Source organism: Patagioenas fasciata, chromosome 8 (assembly GCF_037038585.1).
Source record: "Patagioenas fasciata isolate bPatFas1 chromosome 8, bPatFas1.hap1, whole genome shotgun sequence".
Lineage (NCBI taxonomy): Eukaryota > Metazoa > Chordata > Aves > Columbiformes > Columbidae > Patagioenas > Patagioenas fasciata.
Window position 1 is genome coordinate 35,314,331 of NC_092527.1, and position 16,610 is coordinate 35,330,940.

Below are 16,610 nucleotides of genomic sequence, written 5' to 3' on the forward strand. Positions count from 1 at the left end.
AATGTGCATTTCTACCACCCCCATCTTCTCTTCTTGCATCCTGCCCCCAAACATTGCTTCTCCTCTTTGAGGCAACAGCAACTGAACCTGTTTTGCCTTAAAATGGTCAGAGGTTCTGGCCTGCCCTTCGCTGTGCAGCGTTTTTCCATAGGCAGATGTGACTGCTCTTTGCCCATGATGTGTTCATTGGTTAAGTCTCAGTTTGAATATGAGTAAGTGCCAAAATAACTTTCTTGGTTTTCTAGTCGTCAACACGAGCAAATGCATCATGAAGGCTTGTTCATCCACCTTTCCCTTTCCCCTTCCAGCAGATGCTGCATTTCCTAAAATATCCCCTCCCGCAGACCCTTTTGTCTTGGAAGCCTTTGCAGCTCTTTTGCTCCCATTGTGTGAAAACAGGAGCGAGCCTTTTCTTTCTGGCCTGGCAGGATGAAGGGGTGGGCTGGGTGTGGAGGCGTGTGTGCGTGCCAGAGAGTGAACAAGTCTGAATAGGGCCAGCTGGCCACTCTTGTGCCCGTCCTTCCATCATTTCCATCTGATATTCCCTGCTCATTGTCATTTTGCAGGCCACGTTCACTAACACAAAGAAACTGGGGAGCAAGCAAATATACAGATATTTAAAGGGAAAAGCTTTATTTCTTATTTTCTTAATTCATAGTGGACTGTAAAATGGAACAATGAGATCAACCTTCAATAAGCTTGTTTTCCTTTTTTTTTTTTTTTGCCAGTCAAGCTTCCTTTTCCTTTTGCATAAATCAAACCAGAACAACCAACCAGGAAATTTTTCTCACAAAACCATGCTTTTTAATAAAAAAAGAGAATAATATTTATTGAGAGGGATTTTTTCTGTATATGTACAATACTAATGCAGGAGGATTATGCTAACAGAAAATGCCAAACATGGTGAATTGACTTCTAAAGTGTGGATGGTCCAAAGAGCAATGTCCTTAGAGCGATGTCTAAGTCAGTCAAGAGGAACAAGTGAACAGTGGTTTTACTTTTTTACAACAAATTACCAGCCATTATGACTGAAGACCTGACACATAATAACCTGCAGTAACATGTACAGAAATCCATAAGACAACATAGAATTTACACAAGAAGGTAATTATTATTTGTGTAAGAATTTACTCCAGAAAATGGAAGCATGTTCTGGACAGTTTTGGAAAATGGAAAACAGAATTAAAAAAAAAGTGAACATTGGATATCCTCAGATCACAGTGAATGCCAGTCTTCCTGGGTCCAAATGCTGTTACCTTTATCTGCGTCATTCCGCATACCTTCAATTAATCCCTTTATTATGTGATGTAACAAAAATTATTATTATCTGAGCCTTCCTCTGCTATTTCCTCTTTGCTGCAGCTCTTGTCAGCCTGCACTTTACATTCAAAAAAAAAAAAGTGCAAATTTAGACATACCCTCAGGTGAAAGACATGTAAACCTTCCCAGCATGAGTGGTATTAATCATAGCTAACAATTTCAGCACTAAGTAATGCTACACAAAACATCATACAAACCCTGTTAAGCAGACTCAGTAGCAATAATTTTGGGGGAGGGGAGAACACAGAGATTAATAATTGCCGCCAGTGAAGTTTCCCACGTGTTGCCGTGCTTTGAGGCAATTTCTTCTGTTACCTACCTTTTAAATTATACTTTTATTCTTATTCAGAAACAATGAAGGATACAGGGAAGATTTAGAGGCTGGGTTTATGCCTTATTTCTACTGTGACCCTCCCAGAGAGGAGGTAATGTAAAATCCAAGACCATGGTTTTTATTTCAATTTTTACCGTTGCTTTTCTTTATAAATGGTGTGTGACTCAGCTTGGTCCAGGTTACGCACTCCCTGTTGCTGGATGCAATCCATTGTGGGGCTTTGTTCCACCTCTAACAGTCCTTACCAACACTCTTCCCGAATTAACTGCCATTTAAGGGTATTTTCCCACTTCAAAGCATGCAGAGGATGTCATTACTAACAATTAGGCTTGGGGATGCAGGAAGGAGATGCTGTGCTCCCATCAGCTGCATTTTGGTTAGCACACTTCTGAGAGAATTGCTTCACCTCTCAAAAGGGGGAACAGAATGGGCCAATTCATAAAGTCAAAAAAAGATTTCTCAGTCTGCTACCTATCAGGACATACATCTACATTTCTCAGCAGTGTTCTCCCTGCAGTATCGCCTGCTACAATACATGGTGGTTCCCTAAACAGGAACTCACTCTTGTGTCTTCAGGCTTTCTCCTGTTTTTGACAGAAGCAGCCTTCTGTCAAGTATATCCTATTCCATAAACACTACCAGGAGAGGACAATGATGTTTTAATTTTATTTTGAAAATTACTCTAGAGTTTCAGCAGACTTGCTGGCTTCTGTGCTTGAAAGCATTTACATCTCCCTGTGGATCAGTAAATCTACGGGGTTTAGCTTTTGTACCGAAGGACAAGTGCAGTGGCCAAATCAGCTGCTTACTCTGTGCAGACCAGCTAAAGAGTTGGAGCTGGCGTGATCTGCTTGTAGCTCTGAAAAGGTTTATTAGTGTGGTCTAAGTGAACTGCGTACTGGCTAGGCAGGTGATGAAAGGGAGCAGGTACAATACGCATCAGCTAGTGCCAATATACAGGTTACTGACATGTGATGGACCTGCGGGTTATTGAGATAGATAGCAAGAACTGGGTGGCATTAGTCAACTAACTTCAGCTCTTCAGTGCTTGCAAGCAGATCACACAAATGAACTCAGAAAAGGGTGGAGTGGGGGCTTTATTTCAAACATGGAAAAAAACAGTAAAAAGACATAACATTTTTCCACTTAGAACAGCAGCAGGACTTTGAATGTCATCTCTTGTCAAAGCAATGTCCAGCTGAAGGAGTCCTGAGGAACTTTGCATCGTTACCAATACTGGAAAATTGCTTGACATGAGCTGCCTGACATGAAGGAGTAGTGTAGTGCCACAACACCATCTCTAATTACATATGTTTATCCATAACATCAATTCATAGAATGAGTGGCTTGAAGAAGCCTGAAAACAAACATGGTCTCACTTACTGGAAGCTGAATCCCCAAAGCTCCTGTTCAGTTTCCTAAGGACTGAAGGCTCTGGACAGGGGGTATTCAATGCCTTAGAGAACAGAAGTCTGTAAGAGGTCAATTATTGCGACATTTTGGCAGGAAGAGTTTGAAGTAAGTTGCCCTTAAATCTATGACTCATTTTCTCCTGGATTCTAGGAAATTCTCCCTTTGACAAATTAAAAAGTAGCGCAAAAGATTTAAAGTGTGTTGGAATCATTAAAAGCAGGGGGAATGGGCTAAGGGGAAACTCTTGCTGAAGTGGGGTTGGGTTTGGCTCCTGTAACCTAAGCAGCAATTAGTTCTAAGTGGATCCATGGCAAAGTCCAGCTATTGGCACCTGGCAAAGACAGAACAGCAGAAACTGCAGCTGCTCAGGTTAAATGTCCTCAGAGAACTTCATTGAGTAGTCTAGATGGCACCAATTTATAATACCACAATCTATGTTGATAAGAAGTGCTACTGAGAAATCGGTTGACTTTCTGCTCTTTTAAACTTCAGATAATCCTTAGGCCACATCTTGAATTTGTTGCTCTGGCTTTTATGAATGATAAAAGAGATGGAGCATCTCTTGCAGGACTTGGCTTCTGATTATTGAGATGACCATATCTAACATGTATCTATTAAGCAGATCTGTACCCTTAAGGCAAACATACTCAGATGAAGAGAACATGGAACAAGGGTGTATGAAAGCCGAGAGAACACTGAGTTAAAAAATGTGAATTCACCACCTTCCCTGATTTTACCTTAAAAATGGATCCATCAAAATTTCCCATTGAAATTCCTTACTCTTGAAAAAAAAAAAAAAACACACTACTTGGTGAGACTTTGGCTGTCTGACTTAAATTCCAACTAGAAAATACATTATAAGTATTTAAATATTTCTAAAAGACTGTGAGAGTTTAAAGCTTTTATATCCTCATTCGGTAACAAACTAAATTTCAAATTCCATCTGGGAAATACAGACATCATGGTTCAGCTTGTTCTAGTCAAACCAGTGTTAAGCAGATAAAATAGGAACTTGCAGTTTCCTCCCCTGTAAAGGTGTTGGTTGTTCAGTACAGATATTTTTGTGATCCCATTTTTATTTTTTTTCACAGAAGTGAAGGCTGTAATTAAAGAAGAAAAAATAACACTGAGGCAAATCTATAAAAGTGGATTACGGTAGAGTATGGAGAAAATGACCTTCCAAAGTTAAAGGAGAAGCTGAAATAGCTGATAATTGAAATGTCATAGGAGGGACTGAGCTGGTAAGAAAAAGCAAATATTTAAAGATGAGAAATATTTAACAAGTCACTGGATTAATTTCTCTGCCAAGTTCATCACAAGCAAATATATTTCTATTTGATGTCAGGGACATCAGGTACAATCTGATTAACCTTATGTGCACAAAAGAACCATAGAAGCCTCTTTAGCTCAGAATAGTTTTAATGCAGAAGTTCTGTCAGTGAACATTTGTTTTCCAGTGAGGTGCATCCACCTTTGTGTTGAAGACAGTTGCATTTTTATTAATGTTATAACTGCTGTACAAATAACTGCAAATTCCTCCCTCTTTTACTGCTTACTCTGAAGGAGCTGCTATTCCTAGCAGAATCCAGCTCTTTTATTACAAGCCAACTATGAGATACTCCTGACACTTGACGTACACAAGATGTATGTCCCTTCAGGGAGCTGTTCCAAGTTTTGCTCTTCTCCTCCACTGGTTTCTCACCATCTCTCCTCCATGGAAATGACGTTGTGATTAAGCCAACAATCACAAATTAAAATCAGATTGAGATTTCAAGGTGATTCCTTCTGTTTTCTTCATCTCCAGCCTCACTGCACAGGCTTAGCAACGGTATATACTTTCGTGTTTTCAGTCTACTGATTCAAACTGCAACATCCCTCAATTTGTGAACAGCCTCATATTCAAAAGGTTGGGACATAATTTCATTGAAAAAAAAAAAAAAAGGCTGGGAATAGGTCTCCATACAGTGTGTCTATGTAATACTTTGAAATGATTAAGAATTCCTGTTCCTCCTCATTCTTCCTAATGACACAGTGGGAATGATGCTGCTCGGTGGGAAGTGGCTGGTGCCCAGTGAAGATGGATGAATGGCTCCTGCTCCATGCTTGGGACCTCCCTCCAAATTCTCTTGGAGCAGCCGGGATCTCACAGAGCTGAGTAAGTGAAATGGGGGCTGGACTCCTCACCGGTGACCAAATCACTGCGCAGACACTCCTGTGGGGCTGCTGCCATGGGTGGGTGTCACTCCCAGCACTGTCTTCCCTGCATTGCAGCAATTGCTGTGATTTTTACTACTATGTGAAAGGTTCATCTTCAGTACCTCTTTCACTAGACGAGCTTGTGGAATTAGTATCTATGTTCAATACTGCAAAACCTTCGCCATATATTTCAGTTCAGTCTGGATTTTATCTTTGTGTGTACTACTTTTAAGAAGAAGAAATTTAAATGTCAGATTATTTAACACGGTGGACTATACACACTCCTAATAATACTGATGGCAATGTCTGCTCCATTATGTTAAATGAAAAAAAGATGACTTAGATATGTATATAGTAGCCCATGATTTAATTTACACACAACTGCATTGGTTAAACTTACAATGTAAACATAGGTCATCCGTATGTACATCCTGTATTTGGACAGTTCCTGTATTATTGTTACACTGAAAAACTGAATGTATTAAAAGAATATATAAAGCCCGGCCTAATGTTTTTCACTGAGCACTCAACACATGGCATTTTAGTGACTAAAAGGGGCAAAAAAATTGAACAATTTGCATACTTCAGTACTGTAGCAAATGACTGCATTGACAAGGTCACCATGCTAAATTGACACCATCCACACCACATCCAGCTTCTAAAAATCTTCCAGTAATTGCATGGTGGTTCCTGTAAAAACTGCATTAAGTGTCAGACTCTTAAGGTGGTTTGTTTTTTCTTTCTTGCCTGTTTAATAACCAATTTACTTTTTTAAATTAAGAATTCAATGTGCTTTTAATTTACACAAGAAAAAAAGCTTGAGTGCTGTGTGTGTTTGTTTTTTTCCTGTGGTAACATGGCTAGCTGTATAAAACATCATTTCTTCCTCTACTACACACATAATTGTATTTCCAAAGGTAACTCTCATTGAAACTGATAAGTAGCAATTTCTTTTGTAATCAGAACCTAATTAGGTTGTTGTTTACAGTATAAGTGATCAATAGCTTTTATTATGGATCGCACAGTGTCAAAGATCTAATAATTGGTATTAAATATAACAGAGATGCTGTAATCAAACCAAATGTGAAAAATCTTCAAAAAGTATGTACTATACTGGGAAGTTATTAAAATTCCTGATACTGCTTAAAATATTTAATGTGCTGAATACAAATGATATTTTAAAGAAAGCTTTGTGGATCAAAGAGAGATTTAATAATTGTAATGTTTATGAATTTGTTTTGAAAATATTTTTAATTGGATAATGTCAGACTTGAATTATAATGCTATGTTCATTAGCATTTCAATAGGTTATACTATCAGCTCCTTTTGACATAAAAGAATTTGATTTATTTTTAAAATCATGAATCTCATCATCTTTTTTCTGTTGTCACTAGTTTTCAATAATTTGATTAGCTTCCACAAGAAGAGCAACAGGAACCACATGGGCTTTGCTGGTAATGATGTGTCATATATTTCTTCTCTGAAAGCAGCTCTGCTGCCTTTGAAAGTAATTTGCAGTTTCTTATCAGCACAGAATTAAAGAGTAATATTGTCTAATTTGTTATGTTCAGTGGCACAGAGTATCGTAGAAGTCTATCACATACATAGTGCTTTGAAACCTATATTAGGAAACCATAACCAAGAGTACATAAATTAATTTCAGAATTTATGAAAGTGTTTATTATTAAGTAAGAAAAAGCTCAAAAGATGAATTTGTCAATAGGTTTAATAATCTCTTAGTAAGACGTGTATCTTGCAGACTCCCAAACGTCATTGCAGTTTATAAAACAGTAATTTGTACTTTATAGCTGTATTGCAAATAACTGATCTGGACATTGCAGAGCAGGACGGGGCATAATTGTGTGAGTCGCAGTGTAAATCTGTAAATTCCACATGATGAACTCCTTGCTTGGTGAAGTTTTCTTCTACTTTCAATAGAAACAAAAACCGATTGCTGTTGGTGATTTAGACGTAACCGCTTGTAACAGTCAACAAGCCATCACAGTAAGGTATAAAGACAGCCCTTAGGAGAAATGCTGCCTATTTGATGACATTTAAAGCTTTAAAGAATTCCTTCTAGATACCGCAGAAAATCACCGTGAGCCAGTGCAGGCTGTCAGTGTCACCGAATGAAAACCAAAGTGATCAAATCCTGTACACTGGCAATATTGCCATCCAAACTATTAAAACTATTTGTGGAACTGGTCTTGCAAACAGTTCATCATGTCAGCAGCGCCAAGGTTGCCAAGGTCTGCAGCAGGAACTACCAGGGTGAGAAAAGCCTGTCACATGGGCGAGTGTGCGTGACGCTGCCTTGTAATTGGATCAGCCATCCTTTTGTGTTGATTTTGGCAGTCTGAGAAATAAAACACAGTTTCAATGATACCCTGCTACCTCTTTTCCCTCTACAACGTTGTGATAAGAGAAGACATGGAGTTCCTGTAACATTTTGAGCTGACATTATCAGCTATGTATAAACAGATAATGCTGTTTTAGTAGAGCAAATAAATTGTATGTCATTTTTTATTAAACAAACAGTATAATAAGTGGACTATATTATCACGGGAAGCATAGAAGACCATAGACTGTACAGCTGAAACCCTGTAGCAAAACTTGTTTCTACTGCTTATCCTCAAATTTAAAGAAATGTATCTTTATCAAGCTTTCACAATGGCCGCTTCTTGTTAATTTAAAGAATCTTCACCCTTGTTAAGGCTAGATGATTATAATTAAAAGATAAATGTACAGTTAGAAAGTTCTATGCCACACTCTATGAGAATTTAACTGAAAGACATACATTATACCTGCATGTGAATTATAATGGCTTCTCAGCAGGGAACGCAGAATCACTTACAGTACATAAACATTTAAAGAGGAAAATGCTAATACACTGAAAGAGTTTAACATCAGTAGCCATTTATCAAATGAAGAAGTTTCATAAAGTCCACTCTCTGGGAGAACATTCACTGTTAGACATCCTTGATAGTCTGAGGTTCAATCAATTTTTAAAAACAAAACCATTCAATGAGATAAACGGGATCTTAAGAAAACTGCCATCCTCCTTCTCAGGTAAAAGCCAGAATTAAAATAATTAATTAGTATTAAAACAATCCAACCAGGTTGCTTCACAGGCAAATTTACACACTGTCTCTTTAGAACACTGCATGCCCAAAAGCCTTTTGGGTTTGGAATGTAGCACTGCACCAAGTATTTCACAAAGCCTCTAAATATCACAAGAAGCTTTTTTAGAGAGAGAAAAAACAAATTCCAGCTGACTGAAACTGTTCTAGCAGGAATACCTCAGCTTAGCTCCCAGACCTGGAATTCCAGATAAAGAACAGAGGACAGGAAACAGATATTTTTTTTTAACACGTCCTTTTCTATGCAGCTACAAGAAGACTGATGAGCTTAGGAACAGACAAAGTGAGAGTGCAAGTGCCATCAGAGTGAGGGGTGTGCTTGTAGGAAGAGCGAGCGAATTCTCCGAAGATATGTGACTGGTGGAGACTCCTGCTGTGTTGTCTTTCCCAATAGCATTCTGCAAGACACAATACTTTCCTTGGTCACCATTACACACTGTCATTGCAAAATATTTAAATCCACACAACGAAATTCATCTTTTGTTTGTTCATGTCCCACCCTCCACTGTTACCTATATATCACTGTCACAGATTGGAAGATACAAAAGGCATAAAAAATAGATGTCAAAATGACAGTATTTTAAAATTACTTTCAAAGATAAAAACACCACTGCAGCACAATTCAAAACCCCTACTTTAGCAATGGTTCCATGTGTAAAACCTACAGCAATTTTTTTTTTTTTAGCCATTTGTGTTTATCATTCCTGTTCATCTTTAAAAGCAAATGCAGGACCTGGAAAGAAACTGCAACTTCCGTACAGTCAACAGAACTATTTGTTTGACAATGCATTGCTTCTGGATAACAAAAAAATAGATCTGAATCCATGGGAATAGAAAAGACAGAGTTTTCCAGATTATGAAAATTTTCTCATGCTTCCTCCCCCCCCCCCCGCTTAATTGCTGCATTATTTACATGTGTTTTCTTCTTTGCAACCAATAATTAAACAGTATGCATATGCAAGTACAGAACTTGCATATGCAGAGTAGCAGGAATATTTGTCATTGTTATCATCCTCAGTAAAAAATAAAAGCAAACCTAACAGGTAAAATCACAGAAATAGAACAATTTAGACTAGATGGGAGTATAGGATAAGATGGACCAGTAGTTCCTGGGCTACAGTTACGAGGGCCTCCTTGTTTAAGGCCTTTTGGCCAGCACAAGATGTCAATGGATCTGCTATCCTCACTGCATTGTTCCCTCATGTTCTTAGACTTACTTCATCCTAGTATCTACACGAAATTCATACTAGAACCTAAAGAACTAGGAATTGGCTTTACAACTGTCTTTTTTCAGAAGAACTGGACAAATCTGGCATGGTGAACGAGACCCTGAACAATATGGTCCCATCCTTTTGGTGCTTTATTGTTGCACAGCTGGTCTTGCTCCAATGACTAGGCTATATGATTCCACATTGCAAAAAATAATTTATGTACATCACTAATTATTAAGCTTCCTGAGAGACTCAATACGAAGGATCTGGACTGACAGACATGGAAACTGATGCAATGTTTGCATGTGAAGGGCGTCAGGCTGAGCAGACTACTCAAACAGCACTGGGAGGTTCATGTCTCTTGGGGCTGACAGTCTGTCTGTCTCCTGATGTGTGTGCATCACATCTCCTGCTGTGAACATCATCTCATGCCTTAAATTGGTCATTTTTGTTAGCCACAGAATGATGTCCACTATGTTTCTCTGTATTTGTTAAAAGCCATATCATGTTGTGTTCCTGCAGATTATTAAGTAACTGTATTTGCTAGGTGCAATGGTAATTACCATAGCACCTGCCTATATATGTACTACACAGCTATTAAAATACAGAGTTAGGGGAGGCCACGTTGAGCCCAGCTCTGGATTTCAGAGTAACATAATTCTTCACTACATTGTGCTATTTAAACACAACAAGACTTTAGTGTGAGGTAAACCCATTATAATCTTGACAGACTTTGAACATTCTATATTATGGGGAGCCACCTGTGCTGTGAAACATACAGGATCCACACTCTTACCTCATTAAGACACAGCTCTGTATCTACAGATTCATTGGATTTCCGCTTCTTCTGTGCCTGTGAACAAATACAAAATTTATTCCCTGTCAAATTTATATTTACTGCAGCACAAAACAATTAGATAAATTTACATGAGTTGTCATACTCCTGTAATTTTGACAGTGTTTTGCACATGATTAGCAAATAAACTCCATAAATATAACAACTGCATGTTTTCCAATAACATTCACGTTCTGATTTGAATTTACAGCAAAACTTCAGTCAGCTAAGGGTACTTAGTAATTACAATGACGAGTGCCATCATCTGCAGAGAACGCTATGTTCTGTGGCCCCTTAAAAGTGGTGCTGGATGTTCAAGAGAAGACGGGAAATATGACAGTTAATACTTATCATAATACCACTGCATATTAACAAAAAATCTACAATATTCCGCAATTTCAGGAAAATGTACAACACAGGAGGATTTTAACTTTACCGATTCTTGCAATTTCTCCAAGTAGCATTACGAAAATACAAATCTAAATTTAACATATTGCATGGCTGCCAGAGTAAACTCTAGAAAGACACCAAAAAACAACATTTCATGTCTTTTAACATACACACCTGTAAGTCAACTTGAACTGCTTGTTTACATTGCATTCACTGATTATTATACATAGAATATTATTAAATGCAGGAATATCTAAGGTGATCAAAGCCTGAAAAATGAATCTGCTGTATCTTCAGCCATGTCTTACGACGACCATCCATCTGTTGCTATTACTGTGTGCTCTCCACACTGACACAAGAAAGAAGCATTTCTGGTGGCATCATCACAGAAAAGGAAAAGAGCAGAATGAACTCTGTCTTAACATCAGAAGGTGTTTAGTATTTCCATTGCTGAAATGAACATGACTGGGCTGAGAGTTTTCTGCTTTTCTATAATAGCAATAGCAATCCCCGTGGTGCTGAAGATACCTGCAGTAAATGGTGCTGTGGGTGATTTAAGTATTTCAGTGATTTCTCAGAATCTTTTTTTTTTTTCTTTGTATATTCCAGAAACACAAACAGCACTTTTATAGGAGCTACTAATATTTAATGTACTATCAAGTCACAGAAAACTTGGATTTACCCACCAAACCTACTGACTGCACTGAGCACATCTGACACTTCCTGGAAGTTTTGCTGGACTTGCAACTTATTTCCTGCAAAAAAATGAGGATCTGAATCTCACTGTGTTGCTGTCATTATTTTACACTGCGGAATTCCACTGGTTTTGGAAGAGCTGTACTGAACTAAAGCTGATGTGAGGAAGTGCTGAGCATTATGATTTTATACTCTCAAAAATTCAGTCCCATGTATGGCTATTTTACTTGATATCTGAGAGCCACCGGTGCTGCCTATGGATACAAAATAGTCTTTGACCTAATTACTGATTTTAGAATCCAAATGAGGGAACTGAACTTCTCATTAGGAAGCACATTCCCTGCTTTTCATGATACTTTTCTATTTATAAATAGATCTATTAGAGACAACTGAAAAAACTAAAAAGTTGGGATTTAAGAGGAAGATAGTTTAGCTATGGGAAGAATGCATGCTGTATCTATGTTGATAGTTTACAAATATATGACAAAATAATAGCTCAATTCATTAATAAACGCCCTCTGTGAAATTTCTCTCTTGCATACCCTTTCTTCTAATTAGTACCATTAAAGTGGTTATGGTAAGCATAAATTTAACTATCTAAATGGAAATAGAAATGCCTGGAGTAAATTTGCTACAAGAAGCAGCAAGCCAGTGAAGCCTTCCTGCCGTGACTGCAGTGCTGGTGGTATTCACAGAGGTTAGGAAACTTCTTTTAATGGTAACTGGGCAGATTTTAACTCCTAAATGGATGGCTCCAAGAAGATAGGTAAAGAAGGATAAATGGAATTTCAATCCTGACTTTCTTATAGCCTAAACACCCATACTACTTTGCATTGGAATGTGAAGCTTCATAGGATGCCTCAGGTTCAGAACTTCAGATCTTGACAGTCTGAACTGTAAGGACCATGCAAGCCTCTTATTTCTTAGTTTGTCACTCGGTGCTAAATTTTCTAATTCACACAAGCATCTGTTGGAAATACTGTGCTTTGCTGCTTATACCTGCTCTGGATTCATAACAGTGTGCTAACTACAAGTCTACTCTTGGTAGTTGGTCTCAACACCAAAGCTGGAATTTATGTTCCTTCTGTACTGTGTTTCTCAAATGTAAAAAGGGAAAAATATTATTTCGTCTATGTGCAGTAAAGTATTCCTTTACTTCATTCAGCCTGATAAGCAATAGAGTGCAGCAGCTAAAACATGTTTACCTTTGAGAATACTATTTTAAGGGTAAAATCAACAGCTAGAAACAAAATCAACATAAAAAAAAAAAAAAAAAGCTTTTCAATCATTTTGATCAATATTCCCTAGCTTTCATTTGGAAGGTAATACCTCTCTGTATCCCTATGCTTAACGTAGTCATTCTAACATCAACAACACTTACTCACATGCATCCTCTATTATGAAGTCGTCCTTTCTTAGCATTCAAGAGTAATTTTAGTAAACAGGCAGGCTTTTCTCTTATCAAAACAGAAGGGACAATATCTTTCATTTAAAAATACAGCAAAAATGCGGCCTCTTTTAGTGGGGGTGGAAGGCAGAGGGAAAGAAAAAGATAGCATTTTGAGGATGAGATGAGACATTATATGCCAAGTTTCAAATTGGAAGAGTACGTTTTTACTGTTGAGTTATAAACCTGTAAAAACGGGTTATAATGGAAATGCTGGCATAGGCTGCACTACTATAATACAACAGTGCATCACTAAATCACAAGTAATGGAAAAAAAACCCCAAACACCTACGTGTGAAGAAAGTGCTATAGAAAGTATATGTCCTGTAATTACAAGGGGAGAATTCTTCCTGCCCTACTCTTGGGTAGAAAGGACTCTGTGTGCAGTAGAACTGCTGGTTTTGTGCTACAATGAGCAAACACCTTCTTAAAGGTAATAAAAAAACAGGGCTTGGAGGTTATGCTGGTAGCTTTGGTGGAAATATACCCAGGCTGGGAGACATATATTTGAATTATGAAGGATACCCTCAGCCATCAGATATTTACCATACAACAGCTTCCATTATCGGAAAAGATTACATTATAGAAATGTGTGCCCATCATGTACAGCTGCAGACAAACCTGATGGAATATTTATGCCATCAACAAATTTGGGAAACGAGAGTTGTTCGTCATGCAAGATGCCAAAGATTCACTGCTACCCTCCCTCTGAGGTCTCCTACATGTCTAACATACAGGCAAGGAGGTACCTTCAAAGCTGCTAGAAGTACCTAATTCTACAGGAGTAAAATAGCACACACAAATGGCTAATAAGTCTGTATGCAAACTTCTATTTTTTTTTTTCGAATTTTAATGTAAAGCTCTTATCTGGTGATGAAAAGATCTATGGGAATTTCATGATTAAACAAAACACAAGCAGGGCTAGGCTGATAAAAATTATAATAATAATTTCAAAAAGTGAAAGAAAAGCAGCTTAAAATAACTGGTTAAACATATGGAAAGAGCAATGAGATCTTTTCTACTGAGGTAAAATAGCATTTGCTAATGACTTACACACTCAGCTGTGACATGCATCTGCCTGTAAAACAAAGTTATGTAGGACGGGTTGACACTCACCCGGCTTCGCAGGGAACTATAATTCAGTAATGTAGGCTACTTCGAAGAAGCTGCCCCCATACTGCCAACAACCTTGCACTTACTTAAGCTTTTATATTCTGTAAAAATGAATATCTGCTTTTACTAAGAATCTTATCACTGTGGTAGCACAAGCAACAGATGATATTTGGAGATAATCATATTCATGCACCTCCTGATGAGCTTTTCAGTATCCTGTATGTTAGTCACACAAGCCTTGTTTTGGTCTTTGCAAACTTTAGCTTTCAATATTCAAACTGAAATGTTCAACTTAGTCAAGGTCTGGTAGACAAACCAACCTCATGTCCCAAAAAGAAAAAACTCTCATGATCAGAAGCAGAGTATTACTTATATATTTCTGGGAAATAAAGGAGAATTGGGGCCAGCAGAGGAGCAAGTGGTTTTCTGAAAGGAGAAAGGAATATTGCTGATAGAGATATTTCTCCTCCAGATACAGGACTCTAAGGACCTCTGTGTTTCCTTCTAATCCTACTGGCTCCTGGATGAGTTCAATCACATGTCCTTGTTCAAACACACCCTAACCAAGTCTTCTCTTGTCCTGCACCTCATAACCATCATAAGATCCTCCCAAACCCAGTAACTGAGCTTCCCATCCCCCAAATCCCTCTACCTCCATCCTTTGCAGACCATATAGCCCTGGATTTATTCCCCAAAATGTTATCTTGCAATTATGCATTCAGCTTCTACAGATCACAGCACTACATGGTTAATAAATGCATTAAACACTGCAGTGGTATCTCACCAGCAGTCAGAACACACATTATTTATGGTTTGTCATCCAGCAATATTTTTATATACCCACTACAGCATGCATATCTATGTACTCACAGCAAGGAAAGGTCTGACTGGGGACAGCTCCAGACAGAGGTGAGCTGTAATTCGGAGGGAGAGGAGGGAAGGGGAATCACATAAAGGGAACTGAATAACTTGGACCTGAATGCAAAAGGCACAGGGCTCACCCTGAACTCAGAAACCATCCCTTTCTGTTCGCTAGACACTTTGGGCCTTATGTACTATATGGAATTAGATATCACAGTGAGAGACAACACAAGTATCATTACAATAGATACCTGCTATGTGGGTTGTTTTCTCAGCTAATTTTAATGAGTGTGCTTTGTCCTCTCCTGAGATGCCTGGTTAGTTATGTCCATGTTAACAAGCCTTTCTGAAGAAGAGATACAAATCTCCCAGAATACATCCTTCGAATGACCACACTTCTGAAGTAGCTATAAGAAATGAGGGTGCTTGTTCTTTTTGTTCTTCTCTTGTGTTGATTAGAGAGATTTACTATGCAACTAACCTATTTTTCCAGCAGCAGGACACAAACAATAAGCAGAGCAATATACAGACTGTAAAAATGCAATCAGTTTAACTCTTTTGCGCTCACTAAGCAGTGAGTGTTATCTATCACAATTGTCAATAGTATTCTTTATTAGCACGGGAGTATTGTGCCACGCTGGAGTATAAATTACTTTCAACAGGGAAGATAAGCAAAGTGTGGGTCAGAGACACGGGCCACTAAAATAAGGATCCAATTCAGCAAAGAGTAATTTTGAACTCCATACTGTACAGCCAGGGTGCAAAGCTATTTAAGCTATAAAAACACTCAGCTTTGCACAATCCTATAAAAAAAAGAAGTCTGATCTGTTTTTCTGCCTTTTTTTTTTTTTTCCTGTGCTGAATCAACCCTCAAGATACAAGTTTGGGGCATGAAATTATCGGTCATCATTCTGCACAAAAGCATTACAGTGCTGTCATCCCACTTTGCAGACTGAAGAAAGTATCTTTTAAAAACAAGACACTACTGGCACTAGTTTCTGAAGCTATGTAGATAACACCCAGTACAGTAAGAATCATATCACAAGTATTTTCAGCTGGAAGACATTAAATGAAACAAACCAATTATTCCCTTGTGCCCAAATACGCACTGGGGAAACACACACATAGATCTACAGGCTGCAGTGCAGGCAATGAACAGTTTATCAGTGAGTCCCTTCAGATCCCATCAGCCCTAAACTCCTGTCCCCCGTAGCTTTGAACCTGTCCTAAAATCACACAGTTTGTCCCCATTCTCCTACAGGGGCTGCCTTCGGGCCCAGACACCCTCTGGTTTTACAGGTTCAAGCGCTCAGAAATCCCCATCCAAATCAGCAGAGACCTGCTTAGTGGGCAATAGATTCTTGCTGGTTTTGAGTACTTAAGCATCAGAAACAAGGGCTAGAGGGCAACATCAAAGCAGAAATGCTTGTTTTCTGTTCAGAAAAGGAAAAAAGGGATGGTGGGTCTCCTGAGATCGTTTCCACTCGTTCCTTCAGAGGAGAGGGAGTTGAAACAAAAAGGCTTCACCACAGGGCAGGCAAGAGGAATCCTTTGGTAAGAAAGGCTGGGACACATATAGGTCCCTGTTTTGCTTTCAGCTCTTTGGTCACCAATGAGGTAGCACTGCCCTGTCTCTTCTGGACAGGACTAGGTG

The 16,610-nt window shown here is 38.4% G+C and overlaps 1 protein-coding gene across 1 annotated transcript in view; it reads right to left on the reverse strand.

The window, feature by feature from the left end:
• Positions 1-5,615: 5,615 nt before the first annotated feature.
• GFRA1 (GDNF family receptor alpha 1) overlaps positions 5,616-16,610 on the reverse strand; it is a 145,029-nt gene continuing 134,034 nt past the window's right edge. The window contains exons 8-9 of the mRNA XM_065843837.2: positions 10,411-10,467; positions 5,616-8,801 (exon numbers count right to left, since the gene is read on the reverse strand). Coding sequence (XP_065699909.1) covers positions 8,652-8,801; positions 10,411-10,467 — 207 coding nt within the window. The 3' untranslated portion in view covers positions 5,616-8,651. The remainder of the gene's footprint in view (positions 8,802-10,410; positions 10,468-16,610) is intronic.